Below are 18,408 nucleotides of genomic sequence, written 5' to 3' on the forward strand. Positions count from 1 at the left end.
CTCATTCTTAACAACATATCTTTAAGCTGTTTTTCCCTTCAAGTCTGTAACATGCAACTTTTAGTCTTTATGCAGTAAGTGTATTGTTAAGAGGGCCATATACAAACAAAAAAAAAAACAGTTGAATATGATGTTGCATACAAATCTCTGTGTACTCAATGCTTTGTTTTTGTTCACTTATTTACACTCCCCACCAGAGGAGATCTTAAGATTAAAAATACAGCCATAACACAGGGAATCTGGAAATAGTTATGATCAAAACTTGGAGAACAACAACAAGATCAACAAAGAAAGTGGAGGGGAGTTGAGTTTAGAAGCTACTTTACACTATTTAGTGTTTAAAAAAAATAAAAAAAAAAAGATGTAAACAATGGCAATGAGCCAGAAAAGGAAAAGGGGGAGCTTCTCTGCAAGACATAACAAAGCAGTTATGTGATATTTTAGACCAGTCACAGACAGTCACACAGTTGGCATTGGTGTGTGGAAAAAGCTACAGTGGTTTGACCGAGAAATCTGTGTGCACTGCAGTGTCTGAATCCCATGCAGTGATTTTTTTTTTATTCCTCCAAATGTGTCCTTTTTGTCACAAGAACCTGCCAAAATTGCTTTCCACACACAGTATGCAGCCACCTTTAGTTTCACACTCCTCCTCCGCAGTTGGTCAAGTACCCGCCCCAATACCTGTCACTCATCTTGATGAGCTGTCTACCTTGAAAGGGCATTTAGCCCGAAGCTGAGGTAACCAGCATCTGTAGAGCCACCACAGGCACCGAAGAAGCAGACAGCGAGAAAAGACAGCCTGCAATAATCAAAAACAAGACAAAACAGAACAATCTGCCTCAATATTCACTATAAGTACAGGTCGTCTCTGACACACTTTGTTTCACCTCACTTTTAGCTTTTCTTTCTGCTTTCATTCAGTTTTTGTGGTTGCTGTGACCTCTGTGTGCAGCGACTGCTAGCTTCACGTCGATATCTGCAGCCCAGTTCACACAAAAATGGCATGCCTGGAGCAAATTAGATATGCCCCAAAACAGTTCAGATATTATTGCAAGGCAATTTCAGGCAAACAGGAATTTAGGCATGTGAACGTAGGATCACAGAGGGAGAAATTAAAGTGCCAACATGTAGGATTTGGTCAGTTTGAATAAAATATATGAATCTGTACAGACAGAAACTGTACCACACCTTTCCATACATATTCCATATATCACTACATATGGAAATAATTGCTTCCTCTTAATAATGCAGACTTTCTTCAATGTCAGTGTTTATGAGAACATTTTAATATGGCTGTCTCATCACCATATGGTGCATAATGACTCTCACATGCACATAAATAATCACATATACACTTACAAGCACACACGCACATATAGAAACACAACTGCTCACATTATGTTCACAATAGCCAGACACATCATTTATGAAGGAACATAGATACTAAATGTCACATAAAACATTAACGTTGGAGTCTACAGTAGTGTGCTGCGTTGTCATGCACAGGCTAAAATTAATTTCTTTTTAATTATTCATGTACCTAATTTGTTGTGCTGGTTAATTTATTTTGCCTTGGTGAGACGGAGACATGGAGATTGTTGCTAGACACTGCTGAGTCGTCAGGGTTACCTAGTCGAGCTGGGGACACACACTGAAAGGTTTTGGGCATGAGGATAAGTAGGGAAAAGCTGGATTTAGGGAGCACTGATTGGAATTTGGGAACATAGACATAGAATAATGAAGATGAAGATTTCCATGTAAAAGAAAATATGGAAGGCGGGGTCTGCAAAAAAAAAAAAAAAAAAAAAAAAGTTTGAAGACGTCCATGCAAATTAAGAGAAAATATTACAATGGAAGCAAGGTCTACAGCTGAGATGTGAATATCCACAGCTAAAATTGAATGTTTACAGTGGTGTAGTGTTCATTTCCTGTTGTAGTTTGATCATGTCCAGATTCAGAGGACTGAAGTGGCTCACCTTGACCGACCTTTGTTTGCCTCTTAATAACCACAAAAATTTTTAAAAAGCCCTCCTGCAGCCCGCTGCTTGCTTAGATATCTCATTTCATATTGAAACCCTTCTAGTGTAGTCGACAAGTCAGTAGCACTTTGAACTTTCTCACTTGCACTGCTGTAGCTTTTCACGGTATAATGATAAACTCACTTCCAAAAAAGGGGGGGAAATCCAATGAATCCCTATCAATAAAGATGTCCCTTTATCAGTGGGACAGTTGACGCGAACCCAAATGAGGGAGGAAAAAAAAAACATGGATGCCATGAGCATAGTTGGAGCCAGATCTCGGTGACACCTTGACAACTCCAGCAAAGCACCATTCATACGAGTCGAGTACTGCCGCCGTAATCCCTGACAGTCTGCTGGCCTGAGTTTCAACTTCATCTCCGCCAAGTTTTTAAACTGGTAGACACTTCAAAGGGACCATCCTAACATTAGCTATGGTGATAACAATGTCATGTCGCCGCACATGACACATCCTGCCAGGCGATTTCTCATTAATTAAAGGCATGGTAAAGAGACAGTTGACATAAGACACAATGTCAAAGTGAAGTCTAAGAGAATGAGTGAGACATGGAGCCAAAGTCAGAGATGGAGAGAGAGTGAGATTATTAAAATAAAATAAGCTAAAACAAAACAAAACAAAAAAAGAAGCGTGACAGCCTCCTTGCACTGTTTACCTTGGTGTGCAGGAGGGCAAGTGAATACACATATCCGCCCAAGCTTGGTCAGAATAAAACTTTCATTAGGTGAGATGCAGAGGACGAAATGCAAGAATCACTAAATAAAAGAAATAAAAATACAAACAAGTGTCTAAAGAGGAGAGAGGGAGAGAGGAATGATGTCATATAAGGGGCGGAATGGTTCACCTTTAGCATTTCAGTGGTTGACAATTTACATAATTCAGTTTGAATCACAGTTTGGCTTTAATTTTTTTTTAAATCACTCAAAATGTATGTTTAGCACAAAATGTTGAATTGGGATTTTGCTGGTGTTCTTTACAGGCTGCGCAACACCAGCAGAATATCCTTGTGTACAGCTTGTGGAGACGTCACTTAGTGGGCCTAATGTTATTATAAGGGCTGTCAGAGTTAGCACATTAATTACTTAATTCATTCATTCATTCATTTTCCAAACCGCTTATCTTTAAGGGTCGTGGAGGGTGCGGGAGCTTATTCCAGTGCTCATTGGGCAGAAGGCAAGGGAACACCCTGGACAGGTCGCTGGTCCATCACAGGGCAAGCACATTAATTGCATGTGCAATGTAAGACAGGGAGTATCAAAATAAAAGCACTGCTATTATAGCTGCCAGTGCCAGTACAGCATCTGTAGTTGGGTAATGAAGCACCAATGCTTTCTGCTGCCTGCTGGTGGTGTAGTTAACATGCAGACTGTGTAATTCAGATCGCAGCAACAGAAAAATGGACACCACAGTGATATTAAATGGTTCTTTTCACTTTAAAAGACTCCCAGATGGCTCGCTTGACAAATCAACAGTAATGTGTGCCTCTTCTCAAGTGGAATTTTAGTATCACTGAAGTACTTCAAGTTTGAGCTGCCACTCAGATGCCGACTATACTTGCTGTGACAGCACTTTCAACAGTTCAATTTATTGTTACTCAAAAGGACAAAAAGAGTTTGTTTGTCACTGTGCAGTGCAAGAGAATGATGAAGATTGCATTTTTCTTTAGAAAACTGAAAATGCCCCAGATATCCTGATCTGACAGTCGTTTTTGAGGAAGATATGTGAACAGTTCAGTGTATTTGTAAGAAGTTGTGTGAATTGGGCCTTCATTGCACTTATTTTGATTTAATAGAGAGTATAAAATATTATCAAGTAATTAATTTTTCTCTCTTTTACTTTTCTTCTTAATTAAACCATTTTTTTAAAGAATTGCTATACCTAGAAGATATTTGAATTGCAAAATATAGCATATTAAACATGCAATTAAAAATGTGAATTATTGCAGTTAATAATTGAAATTATGAGATTCATAGTGATTAAGAAAATTAATTGTTTGACAGCTCTAGTTATTATTAATCAAAAGCAGCGTTGAAAGTTCTACATTATGAATGTGTTTGCTGGAAGTTTACATCATGCTCAAACAATGAACTGTATCGAGGATGAAGGATTGTAGTACTTCAGTTTTGGCACAAAATCGTTACACCCCCCTGCATTTCTCTCTTCTGCCCTGCCTCACTCAATCCTTTCTTTCTTCTGTCTCTTTCCCTCTCTTTTAATATCTTTGTCCCCATCTTTTTGAGGTCACTCATTTGGCTTTTTAAAATTTTGTTCCAGTATTACTTTTATTGCCTACTTCTAGGACAGGATAACTCAAAAGCTTAATTCTTTTTAAAAGAAATGCTGGATATTATATGTCCAGATGCAGATAGAATGCAAGAAAAAATAATTAGACTCAGCAAAGTGTAAACAAAGCAGAATATAGGTGACTTTGTTGTTGGCTGCAGCAAATGAGGTTAAAAGGCATTTTCTTAAGTTGAAAATATTCAATTTTAGCAGGAACACAGACTGCAAGTGAAAGCCATTCAGCTTCAAGCAAGACTCTATCTAAGCACCTTTATGTCGCAGGCTGAAAAAAAATACTCACAGTGAAGACATTTTGTTGTGCCTCCAGGATGAAATTTGGCGGAAGGTGGACTATAGTTTGGTGTTTGTTTATTCATTCCTAAATGACTACATTCAGTCTTATTTTTAGCACTTCATTTGGAGTCTTCAATCAGAACGAATTAATTTTGAGTGGTATATCATTCTGCAAATAACCGACGGCATTAAGGTGGTGATCACCCTGGCAAGCAGCTGAAGAAACAAAAGTGGAGAAATTTCCATTGTTTTGGAGAGAGTGAGAATGGCGTGCTTGTTCCATAATGCTGCTAATTCAGCTTGGTTCAACTTGAGGCTGAAATGCTACACTGATCAATGCCAGTTCAGGTTAACCATGGCCAATCAAAACTGCCAGATTTTAACAGGGTGGGCCTTATGTCATCAACATCTAGATTAGGTTACCGCAGTACCACAACACCATGGTTATGTGATGCCTACGGCAGATTTCAGATGATTACTGTCATTACCGCATTTTTTATGGGCCAAAATTCAATTTGGGATATGAGAAAATGTTCAAAGTGTCAATTTTTTTATATCTCCAGAACAGAAGGTCATCATGACACGGGACAAAGACCAGCATGTTCAGAGACCCCCAAAACCTGTGCCAATTTTGGTTCCGAGCCTTTAGGAGGTTTGGTTCTGGAGAAAACATCAATTTTAGGTGGTGATATGTTCCTTTTCTTACCATCACAGCCTTAGTCTAGGTTGACAGCTGAAGTTCAACTTTATGAGCCACTTGTTGCCAAGTAACCAGATGGAGCAATACACAGTGCACACTGAAATCCACTGTTCAAACACAGCAGTACACTTTGCCAGGTACACTTGTGTAGTTGCAGTGTGATCACCACCTAATGCAGCAGGTTGTAAAATCTTTTCTCTGTGATTCTTTGTATTCTCATTTGTGTTTCTCTGTCTCTTTTTGCTGCTTGACAGGCAAGCGAATGAGGAGTACCAGGTGCTGGCGAATTCATGGCGTTACTCCTCTGCCTTCTCCAACAAGCTCTTCTTCACTGTGGTGGACTATGACGAGGGAGCTGATGTTTTCCAGCAGGTAGCTATGAATTAATTAGTTATTTGATTCATTGCCAGTCCCCCATTATATTTGTTTCTGTGAACCAACCCTGCTTTTTTTTCTTACTTTCCTCATTCCATCATTCTTCTCCTCTTTTACATTGTTTTTTCTTTTTTGTCTTTTCCCCCCCTTCACCATCTGCATGTTATGAACCGCATCCGTATGGGAGAATTAAATTAGCTGACATTGCCAGTGCACCAGATGCAATTATGAAAGCAATTATGAAGGGTTTTATGATTCGTCACTTTATAATTTCAATCTTGAAGATGCTTCAATAATGCTTTCAAATCTGTTCTTATAGTATCCATGGCAAATTGTGGCTAACATCAAAGTTCAATTGGCACAAGATTTGTATCATCAGAGGACTCTTTTGGAAATCTGCAAAAAAAAAAAAAAAAAAAAAAATGGGAATAAGAAATGGCTCATTCACACAGGATTAAAATTACTGACAATCTCTGCAATTTTTCCAAATCACTGCATGTACCCAGGTAATATTAGTCCTGTGTGAATAGGGCGTTTCTCTCCTTCCTGTCACGTCATTTTTCCTCCTCTTGACTCTGCTCTGGTTGACCAGTGATGGAAAAAAATGATATGTTGCAGCAGATGACCTGTTGTCTTTCTCAGCCTCTCTTCCCTCCATCCCTCTTTCCTCACCACTGTGACCCTTCCTTCACCTCTATCCTCTCTGCCTCCACGCCTCCTTTTCAGCTTTTTCTCTCTCCCTCCTTCCTTCCTTGTGTCTCCTTGCTGATTTTTATTAGCAGGGGTCGGTCTGAACTCAAGCAGGGATTCAGCATGCTAATTATCTATCTCACACACACACACACACACACACACACACAAATGCATAAACATACACAGTGAAAGACGTGATTACAAACATACACCTACATGCACACAGCTGCACACTAAGCCCTATTAATAGTGTTCATGCATTAAAAAAAAAGCTTTCACACATATTATACATAATTACTGTTTTTGATTTCTTCTCTTATTGTTTTTTTTGCTTCTTTTTTCTTTTTTTTCTTTTTTTTTTTTCTTTTCGGCTTCCACAACCACTTGTCAACATAAATGTTAACATTATAGGAGAGAACTGTGTATATTAGGGGCATTGAATGGAGTGAAACTACAATCATTACGTGTAATGAGTGCAGATTGTTTGTACATTATATTTCAGTGGGTTGTTCAGTTCATCACACACTTTAGTGACCTACAAGTGAGTTTCAGAAAAGCTTTTTAACGATTTTCAAGAAATAAATCTGTTTTACTTTTAACATGAGTGCCCAGATGTTGTTTATAAGTTTCCCCAAGACAAAAATGAATTTTAATGAGATAAAAGACAAGCCCATATTGTTTGAACCTTTTTGTGTGCATTCTTTTTTGTCTTGTCTGGCTTCGTTTGTTCCCACCATCTTTCTTTCTTCTGTATTTCTGTCTTTCTTTTTATTTCATTTGAGGCTATTTTTTCCACATGGCTCAAATACACATACACACAGTAATTGTACATATAAGTAAATACGTACATCATTGTATTTTCCCATCTGTCCTCGTTTTGTTTTTATGTGATTGCATATGTTTTTATGTGTTTATAGTTTTGTTTTTTTTTTCTTTTTTTTCTTACCAGTTCACACATTCTGTATGTATGTGTTCATATGTGTGGATTTCTATATGCATGTTTGTAGCTATTACGCATTTGTGTGTGTGTGTTTGTGTGTTTGTGCGTGTCTGTGCATGCATCGAACCCATTCTTCACCTTTCCCCCCATGGGAGAACTGCAAGCTCCTTTCTTATAATGAAGAGAAATAACCTGCATAATGACACTCTTATTTTCTCATCTCCTCTCTCCTCTCCTCTGCATCAACTTTTTTTCCACCCTGATTTTCTCTTCTCCCCTCTCCTCCGATTTCGTCTCCTTTCCCCTTACCTCCTCTCCTCCTTTCCTTCTTTCCGCTCTTCTCTCTTCTTTCCTTACCTCCATCCTTCCCCAGGTGTCTTGAGGGAAAACAAGGGAGAGAGTAAACCAGTTGACTTTATTGTTGTGGATAATTGTAGGGAGTCCTGGGATTTGGAGTTAACTGGGTATGAAACAGGGAGGGAGGGGAGGGAGAGATGAAAGATGGGTGGGTATTTAGAGGAAAGGGATAATCAGCCTTGTTTGAAATTCACATTCACACCAATTGTCTTTATTTGCATGTTTGTGTGTGTGTGTGTGTGTGTGTGTGTGTGTGTGTGTGTGTGTGTGTGTGCGCGCGTGCATGTTTATAAGGTTGGAAAAACAGCAAATGATTTGAACAGGCATAGATTAAAAGGCAGAAAGAGAAGAGTTTCAGTATTATAGCAGTCTTGTCTGTCCATTATTTAGCTGCACTGATCAGCACACACTCCATTAGACCACAACACACATACACTCACTGAAGCATATATCTTCCACTTAACAGGCACGATAGAAATACACTGATCTGCTTTCCCATGTATAATGACACCATAGTAGTGCAGTCCTAGATTTGAATACATACTGTATCTACACAACAGCGATATAAAATCATTTACTAGAGCTCTTTGTGGTACATAATTCAGGGTTCCCAGCAGTCATGGAATATCATGGGATTTATGGAAGTGTATTGTGACTGGAAAAGTCAGGGAATTGGGTCACTTTGCAGAAAGATAGCTGAATAAATTTTACAGCTTGTTTCACACATTCATTGCACTAGATGGTTTAGAGCCCGACTGAAGCAGAAACAAGATTGTTCACGCCTTTTGAAAACAACATTAAAAACGAAAAGAAGAACATTTTTAGGTGACGAAAGTACTCTGACTTGGTTATGTAAAGTCATGGAGAGGTCATGAAATTTCACATCCGGGCCGCAGTGGGAATCCTGGTAATAGGATTTTAATAGCATGAGTAACGGCAGTGTGATATGTATCACTGTCTTTATTTCTTTCTCTCTTTCTTTTTCTCTTTCAACAGTGGCTCCAAAAATAATGTTATATTTTATTGGTCCTTGTAGGGAAATCCTTTTTTCTCCTTCCCAAGTCAGGGTTAGCTACAGATCAGCAGCAGAGACTCTTTGTACTGCTCAAGGACACTTCAGCAGGGCAGCTTAACCACTAGACCACCTTGCCAGAGAACAAGGGGTCCAACAGTTCATTCATTTGATCGATGAATCCATTATGAATTCTGCCATTTCAGCTACATCCAGTTGCTGTGAAAGAAATAAATATAACTAATCATTCTGACTTTAGCCTGAATCTGTATGAAATGCTTTGAACCAATTCATGCTTTCCCAGTTCTCAAACATTCTGGAGAAACTATATGTGCAAAGACTTAATAATTTCATTGAAAAACACAATCTACTGAGTGATCATCAATACGGTTTTAGAGCAAATAGGTCCACCTCAATGGCAATAATGAAACTCATAGAAGATATATCAACTGCAATAGATAATAAGGAGTATACAGTGGGGGTATTCATAGACTTAAGAAAAGCATTTGACACAATTGATCATAGCTTACTAATGAGAAAACTGGAGAGATATGGTATCAGAGGAACAGCACATACATGGTTAAAAAGTTATCTTGAAGACAGATATCAATATGTACAAATAAATGAAATCAAATCAGAGTTGTTGAAGGTTACATGTGGGGTTCCTCAAGGTTCAGTATTAGGCCCTATACTGTTCATACTGTATATTAATGAGATTTGTAAAGTTTCTAATTTGTTGAAATATGTTTTATTTGCTGATGATACTAACTTATACTGCTCTGGTAAAAGTTTGGAATGGCTCCTGAATACCGTGGAAAGGGAAATGAAGGTCTTAAAGATATGGTTTGATATAAACAAATGATCACTGAATTTAAGCAAAACAAAGTTTATATTATTTGGTAATCGGCAAATCAATTAGCCAGTAAAAATTATAATAAATGATGTTGAAATTGAAAGAGTGTATGATAACAAATTTCTTGGTGTGACAGTTGATCAATCAAGTTATGTTGGAAACCGCACATTAATAATGTTAAAACAAAAATGTCCAAAACCATTGGAATATTGCACAGAACTAAACATATCTTGAATCAAAAATCACTGTATATACTGTATTGTTCTCTCATAGTCCCATACATCACCTACTGTGTGGAGATATGGGGAAACACACACAAAACTAACACTAATCCAGTTTACCTGCTACAGAAGAAAGCAATACGAATTGTAAATCGATCAGATTATTTGGAACCAACCAATGCATTATTTATTAATTTATATGCTTTTAAATTTTTTGATTTAGTGGATTATAAAACTGTGCAGATAATATATAAAGTACACAATAACTTGCTTCCTGACTGTATTCAGAGGCTGTTTGAAACAAGAGAGAGTCAGTATGAACTCAGGGGATTAGGAATTTTTAAAAAACCGAGAGCAAAGACAAACATTAAGAGCAGATGTGTATCCGTCAAAGGGGTGAACCTGTGGAATGGTTGTGATGAGGAATTAAAAATGTGTAGTTCATTTTGCGTATTAAAAAGAATGTTTAAAAACAAGGTGGTAAACAAATATAAAACTCAGGTATGATTAGTCCGTTTATGAAAAGTATTTAGAACTTTTGTTTTTTTGTTGTTTTGTTCATGTATGGACTACTAAAAATGAGCTGCTTACATGATATGTAAAAAGGGTAGGTAACATAAGCTTAAGCTTCAGCCTACACCTTTTCGGTCAATATAATTTTGTTGTCGCTGTATCCTTGTTAACTATTGATTTGTATGTGTATACGTACAATTATGACTGAAATAAACTAAACTAAACTAATTCACAAATATGGAAAAAAAAAAAAAAAAAGAAATACCGTTATGATGATTTACAATGAATTGCAACTTTTTTGTCTCTTTTTTTGAATTAATTATGTATATATAATTATCTTGTGTATTTTTTTTTTCACATTTCAGAAGAAAAATGATTATTGTGTGTTTAATGGCTATACAATTTTAGCTAAAAGTGTTACCAAGGGTGGACTATGCAGAATGCAGGGTTGATTGAAGTAAGGATTGGTTAAACTCAGCAAAAGTGTGGAATGAACACATAACTTCTACAATTAACCTTCAAATTTTGTGCTTATTCCACCACTTTTGTCCGTTGAGTCTAAAAGTTGAGTCAATGCAGTTTTACATAGTCAACCTTTTAATTTGAATCATCAACTAATGAGCTGTGAATAAAAATGAATCTCCTGTGAAACCACCTTTACAAAATATTATAAAAAATGTGAACATGGAAGATTTTAATCCTTTCCTCTCTTTTTTTTAAGGATGATGAATCAGTTGCTTTAAACAAATGGCATTAAGTCTCTCTCTCTCTCTCTCTCTCTCTCTCTCTCTCTCTCTCTCTCTCTCTGTCTCTCTCTCTCCCTCTCTCTCTCCCTGTAGCTGAACATGAACAGCGCTCCCACCTTCATGCATTTCCCTGCTAAAGGGAAGCCGAAGAGGGCCGATACATTTGACCTGCAGAGGATTGGGTTTGCCTCAGAGCAGCTGGCCAAATGGATTGCAGACCGCACTGATGTTCAGGTACAGCATACAAACACACACACACCTGTGGAGCTGCATCCATCCACACACACACACACACACACACACACACACACGAACGCACACACATACTTGCACTGAAAAATACAAATAGTATATGCAACTTCAGGAAAAGGTGATACATGGTGGTGGTGGGGTCATTGGTAGTAGTAGTTTCTCACACCTGGGATGCACATGCTGCAGAAATGTATTTCTTACACTGCACACTAATATGAAAATTCAGTCACTATGTACTCATCTCCATGTCAGTCAAAACTCTGTAGATCCATCTCAGTGTTCTCCCAAACAGCTGAAGTTAATAGTGACATTTTACGGCTCCAAAAAAAAAAAGCATAGCCATCAAATCATGGCTCATGCAGTCGATCTGTTTTAACAACTTTAATAACTTTTAATAACTGTTTTGTATTCAAATGATGAACCAATGATAAGAATTTATGGGACAGAGCTCTGTCCACGATACATTTCTTTGTAGGCATCTATGTCACCATGTATTTTATAAATCACAACTTTGAAATTGTGCATGGCATTGGTATGATCTTGTATGTGCTTGTTTGGTGTGCCATGCTGGACATTTTGAAATTGGAATGAAGACTGTCCTATACAATGTCCTGTCAGGTATCTTTTGCACAATAATAAAGTCTGCAAAATTTGAAGTGAGTGAGACTTATGATCTTATGATTAATAAGTTACGGCTTTGTAAAGTTATGATGCTGCTACAACACCACCTATTTGCTAAATGTCATCATATTTGGTGTGCTAAAACATGCAAATCTGCAAAGGTGAAAAAAAAGTTTTTTTCTGACTCTGATTTGGTGCCAGTTGCTCAAAATTTATAGGAGAGGTAGCTGAAAAACTGCTTGGGACGAAATTCCAAATGGCAGAATGTACTGTAAACTTCATCGTTAGCGCTACCACGTTGTCAGTTGATGCAGTTTTTGTTGCCAGAATAGTGGGTAAGATTTCCAACCAACTTTGAGCACTGTTGTGCTGTCGTGGTTTCAGAGGTCCAGATAATTTTAGTGGAGTAAGAGGGAATAATAATCCAAACTATTATAAGAGGGTTCCAGCACCTTCAGTGCCTGGACACCTAAAACTCTTCCTACACTGGGAGAGTTTTAGAGTCATTTTGTACCCACTTAGAGCTCTCTCTCTCTCTCTCTCTCTCTCTCGCTCTCGCTCTCGCTCTCTCTCTCTCTCTCTCTCTCACACCCCTTCACTACATATGAACAGCACTCAAATGTGAGGGAATTTTACATTGGACAGGGTGGGAACCTTGACTCGTGCATGCGCTGCTGGGCTGGGCTGGTAACATTTTTAATTACATATCTTAGGACAATTGCCCTTGAACAGAGCTGCAGCTCCAGCTGAACACTGAATGGTCATTTTATCCACTGGTGAGCAAATTGAGTCTGGTTTTGTGAGATAAACACAGCACCAGAACATTTGCGCTCAAATATTGACAGTTTGCCCAACATTAATGTATTTCGTAACCACATTGTACTTAATACCAGTTTACAACTCCAAAATAATGTTTTTAGTGCAGAGTTATTCTTTTGAACAGATGGATGGGTATTTGTAGTATTCGTTCTCTCTCCCTCTCTCTCTCTCTCTCTCTCTCTCTCTCCCTCCCTCTCTCTCACACAAAAGCATACACACAGTGAGTCAGTTCCATTTTCCACACCATCAGAAAATATTTAAATGCAGGGTTCATTTTTACAATGACAGATGTGACGTTGGTCATGTCAGAGCATTTTAAGCTAATGTCTGTTGTTTTTCAATGCCAGCTCCCTTGACCAGGGTGTTACACTTAAACACAGGCGGTACGTGCCCTTGCCCGGGAGCACTTATGTTGTCAGCACAGGGGAGATCAAACCCACGACCCTTGGACTACAATTTTTTCCCACCCTGAACAACCTGTCAGCCAAGTACTGGCAGACATAGTGAAGCCTCCAGCTGACATCCTGTTGATGCATTTAGATTCAAGAGGCTGCGTTTCAGAGAAAGCGAGGGGGAGCACTTACCCTAAGTGCTAGCTTTCAGACACTTCAATGTGACTTTACCGCTTCAATAAAGAACAGAACAGAGTGGGGAGGAAAAAAGAAGGAAGGGACAGATATATGATAAAAAAAAGTGGAGAGATGAATAAATTGGCATGTTAGAGGAACCTGAAAAAATGGGGTAAGAGAATCTGCCTGAGATTTACTGCCACAATCGCATCCAGGAATGAAAATGAGAATAAATGGGGACAGTGAAGGAGGTAGGATTGCCCCGAAAACATATCCTCCATTTGTTCTGGCTGTTTTGACCGCCATTATGGTGCATCACATTCAGCAGTTTTTCAAAATAATGCTCTGAATAGATAGATATATACAATATATAGAGAAAGAGAAAGAGAGTGAGGTATATATAACGTGTCTTGCTTATATAGTGAGAAACTTGTTCCAACTTCTCTCTCTCTCTCTCACACTCATATACACACACACACACACACACACACATACACAACAGGTCATAGGCTAAGCTGCAGACTGTAGCAGTTGTAGCACTTCAGACTAAATCTCCTGTCCCTCTCTCTGTCTCTCTAAAATATTAAAATATGGCCCCTGTACAGTTTGAATATGGTGGTGGTTATCAAACCAGGGTTCAGAGACAGCCTTAGGTTTCGGGGGGGTTTCAGCCCTTTGCAATATGAACATTGGTTTCATTTCATTTTTATTTAAGCCATTTGAAGTTATCCAAATTAGAGAATATGCAAGAATTACCATTCCAATCACATTTTACTCTCACCACCATAATCTCCTCACGTATCGTGCAGACAGTTATACAGTGCCGTGTTAAATCAAATGGGGCCCCCATTGGCTGATAGGCATTTAATGGTCTTTGCTATGAAAACATTTGAAACTGAGATGTTTTCATAGCAAACATTTGAAACCATTTGAAACTCAAATCTATGGTTTAAGGAACAGACGAGCATTTCCAGGATTTAATTTCAGGAATTAAGAAAACGAAAACATTTTTCACATCAGTGATCATATGTTTTAAAAGTCTGCAGTGGTGTTTAACTTTTTCATGCTGTCAGATGCTGCTCAGCTCCGATTTTTTATTTATTTATTTTTTAAACAAAACAGATAAGCAGACAAATGGAAGGGCTCTTTCTGTGACTTTGGGGTTTAAAACCTAAAGACAAAATGGTGCTGAATGTGCTCTTTGGCTCATGGTTGGCACATTTTGACATAAAAGAACAGAGATCTAACGTTTTGTCTCTCTGAATAGCGTTAAAATTCCACTAAGCCTTAGGTTTCAATGAACAAACCCATGGATTAAAGTCTTTCTAACTTTTTTTTTTCTGTTTCACTGAGGAAAGACTTCCTTTGCTTCTATTTTTCTTTTGTGTCAAATGTGCCAAAGAGTGAATTGATGTGTGTTTCCATCTTGAAGTTTTAAACCTGAAACTGTTCTCTGCACCCTCCTCTCCTTTTGACTTTGCCTTGCCTGTCTTCTTCTTTCCTGGGCTCACATCGGTGATGTTGTGCTGTTGCCTTGGGTTTCAGTTCTTTGTTTTTCCACCTAATTTATATATATATATATATATATATATATATATATATATATATATATATATATATATAATTGTTGTTATTTATTTATTTATTTTACCTCTGTTTATCTTTCTATTTCCCAGTTTAGATCAGTTTAATACAGTTCAGTTTCATTTAGTGTATTTTATTGACATGCAGGGTTTCCCCCAGGATTTTTTGAAACTGTGGTGCTGAGGTGGACGAACCCCCCCCCCCCAAACATAATGTCCCCACCGGGAGAGAGGGGGGGGGGGGGGGGGGGAGAGGGGGAGAGAGGGAGGGGGGGGCAAGCAAGCCAACAGGACCAAATGTGTTAGCATGTAACAGAAACACATTTATTTACATTGCTACATATTGCAAGACTGTATTATTGGCAGTGTGCAGCCTGGCTGAGAGCACTTCATCTTTCTTTCTTTTTTTTTTTTTTTTTTTAAAAAAAAGAGCTCTAAGGCTCTATTGTAGTTCAACTCAGCCAGAGGTGGCCCATTGATGCTGAGAAAAACCAAACCTGGGTGGGGCTTGGGGTTTACTTGGTGCTGACTGGATTTACTCTCGGCGCGATGTAGTGTCAACAGAAAGCAAACAGCCGGGCGCTAGGCGTCCCTAGCAACACGACCAACACTACCAAGCTAACGCTAACGTGCTAGCTAACGCTAACAACACACTTTTTAGCCGGCATTTTTAGGGACGCTAACGTTAGCTTTAGCGGACGTTAGCTAACGCTAACAACAGGCTTTTTTAACAACACGCATTTTGATGCCCCGGTCATGGTCACCAACCGCCCGGTAACTTTACAGGAACGTCCTCTCACTCGGCCTCTCAGTGGAGTCATGGCAGGTGAGAGGGCCGAGCCAGAGGACGTTCCTGTAGCAGCTCCTGCCCCCCAAATACTACCAGGAACACTGCAGAAGCCCCAGCCACAAGCCATCCACAACCCGAAAAAGCGCGCAGCAGTAGGACAAAGCAGGGGGGTGATAACTCCGGTGCGTTTTCAAAATAAAATTAATTGCGGCGTAGTGTAACATGTCGTGATATTTAATGTATCATTTAAAACTCTGATCATAGTAAGTATATGTGCGCAAATATATGCTATGTGTGTATGTAGGGTCGTTTTCACAGGTCATTCATACAATATACTTTAAATTGTGTTAACACCCGAAAAAAAAAAAAAAATCATCATTCCCAAGCCGTGGCGGCTTTTATTTAGCCGTGGCGGTGCGCCACGATCAATTACATGTAGCGGAAACCCTGGACATGGGTATATAAGGACAGTTGAAGAAAAACAGTAAGATTATGATATTATTGATAGTATGGATTATGTAGAATTGTATATTAGGGGAGAGTGGGGTAAATAGTGCCAATTTTTACTTAAAGTGCCTTTAAAGCAAGGGGATTACAGTAATGCCTCCAACTAAAATATGCACATATAGTTTAGGATGTTGTGCATCCCTGGGAACAATCACTTTGGATCTTATATAAACTGTTTGAGAAATATAGCTTTCGAAAAAAAAGTGGTTTTGTGGCACAACTTGCCCCTGGTGCGGGGTAAATTGTGCCATTAGAGAGAATACACTGGGGTAAATTGTGCCATTGATAATTGAAGTAAAACAGATCATTTTAATCTCACAAATGATAATGCTATATAAAAGCAAAACAAATTCAATACAAAATTATTTATTTAACATTTATTTATTATTTTAACAAGATCACAGGCCACTTTTCTATAACAAGGCCTAGCGCCACATGAACACATACCCAGAACAAAATAAAAATTCCAAAATGAGCACCTGCAAATCATCTTCACCTGAATCTGAATAGTTTTAGTGATCAAAGGTAAGAAAATAAGGTACAATAACAATAAAATACAAGAAAGTAATATATAGTATATAATCACAAGTTGTGCCACTGGCACAAATTACCCGGGGCCCTTTGGCACAAATTACCCCAAGCCCACCATTCTGAAAAAAATGCATCCCCCAGCTGTTTTGAGCTAACATCATGCTAACTGTATAGACTCATGGTGTAGCTTACTAAAGTACTAAAACCTGTGTGAACTGTTTTCAGAATGTTCTATAATTGTTCAAACACAGCAATCAAAAAACCTTGATCATAGAAATTTTACTTTGGAGAGCAAAAAAATGTTTTTTGAACTTAAATGTGCTTACCTCCCAAGCCATGTGTCTCCCTTCTTTGCAGGGTGAGTGAAATGGATGCCTCTTCAAAAATATGTGGTCACATGACCAACTTCTTCTATAGTTTTCTAGATAACAGGGGTGGCACTACTTGCCCCTTGGCACAAATTACCCCACTCTCCCCTACATATTCTCAAATCAAATAATCAATTTAATTTGTTCTGAGTGTCTACAGTGATGTTTTAGATATAATGATGATGTATTAGATATAATTTTAGGATCAATGCACATTTTTTACATGATGCACATATTTTTAATAAACAAATTTCTAATGCCCATTATCTATAGATATCCATATCCATATAATATATGTATATGTATTTCAGATTCTGATTTTGTTGACAACTTTAACGTTTAACATCTTAAAGCTATTTTTACCATTTTCTTGGAGACAGTCATGAAATCAAAATCACTGAATTGCATTAAAAATGATAAATATAAAGCAATGCACTAAAAATAAATCTATAACCATAAACATCCTCCTCATGTTTAAACATTGTGTTTATCTGTCTCTCTCTCTCTCTCTCTCTCTCTCTCCTTCTCTCTCTCTCTGCTTTCTGTGTGTGTGTGTGTGTGTGTGTGTGTGTGTGTTTCTTTTCAATAAGCTTTGCTCTTCAAAACTTTCTCTCCTTGGTTGTGTGTCTCTTCCCTCTCTCCCCTCAGTAGAGTTATTACAGCAGTAGCACAGCAGTTTACAAAATGTAATTTTTTCAAAAACCCAGCAAACAATATTACAGTTTATACTTTATACAATTTATACTCTAAAACCAAATTGAGATGATTCATAATTTCATTTTAAAACTTGAACTGTCCAGTATTATAAAAATATCGATCAATAATAATCACGTCTTTGTACTGTCTTTATTCAGTTTTATCAATACTCATCTCGGTCATTCTTGCCAGTAAAACATATTGCTTTGAATTTGACATGGAACTGGAAGTACAAGGGACGTTTATACAATCAAGCCATACTGCAGCAGTGAATCATTTAGTTTTCTATAATATAGGCATGTAGTACATAATAATCCTCTCTCTGTCTGTCTCTCTCCAGATCCGTGTCTTCCGCCCCCCAAACTATTCAGGAACCATTGCTTTGGCTCTGTTGGTGTCTCTGGTTGGAGGTCTGCTTTACCTGAGAAGGAACAACTTGGAATTCATCTACAACAAGACTGGATGGGCCATGGCTGCACTGGTAAGACACACATTCTCTCTCTCTCTCACACACACACACTCACACATACACACACACCAAACCAACCTTCGGACATTGTTAGGCGTCTGTGACCGATGATTGCCTGTAGTTGTTGCAGTGTTCCCTGCTTTGTCAGCGCTCGTCGGCCCACACCGGCAGCCAGCCCG

At 38.3% G+C, this 18,408-nt stretch overlaps 1 protein-coding gene across 1 annotated transcript in view; it reads left to right on the top strand.

Moving 5' to 3' along the window:
- tusc3 (tumor suppressor candidate 3) overlaps positions 1-18,408 on the top strand; it is a 112,361-nt gene that overhangs the window by 50,518 nt on the left and 43,435 nt on the right. Inside the window, exons 3-5 of the mRNA XM_030061417.1 lie at positions 5,569-5,686; positions 11,118-11,258; positions 18,101-18,241. Of these exons, the coding sequence (XP_029917277.1) occupies positions 5,569-5,686; positions 11,118-11,258; positions 18,101-18,241 (400 nt within the window). The remainder of the gene's footprint in view (positions 1-5,568; positions 5,687-11,117; positions 11,259-18,100; positions 18,242-18,408) is intronic.

Source organism: Myripristis murdjan, chromosome 1, assembly GCF_902150065.1.
Source record: "Myripristis murdjan chromosome 1, fMyrMur1.1, whole genome shotgun sequence".
Taxonomy (NCBI): Eukaryota; Metazoa; Chordata; class Actinopteri; order Holocentriformes; family Holocentridae; genus Myripristis; species Myripristis murdjan.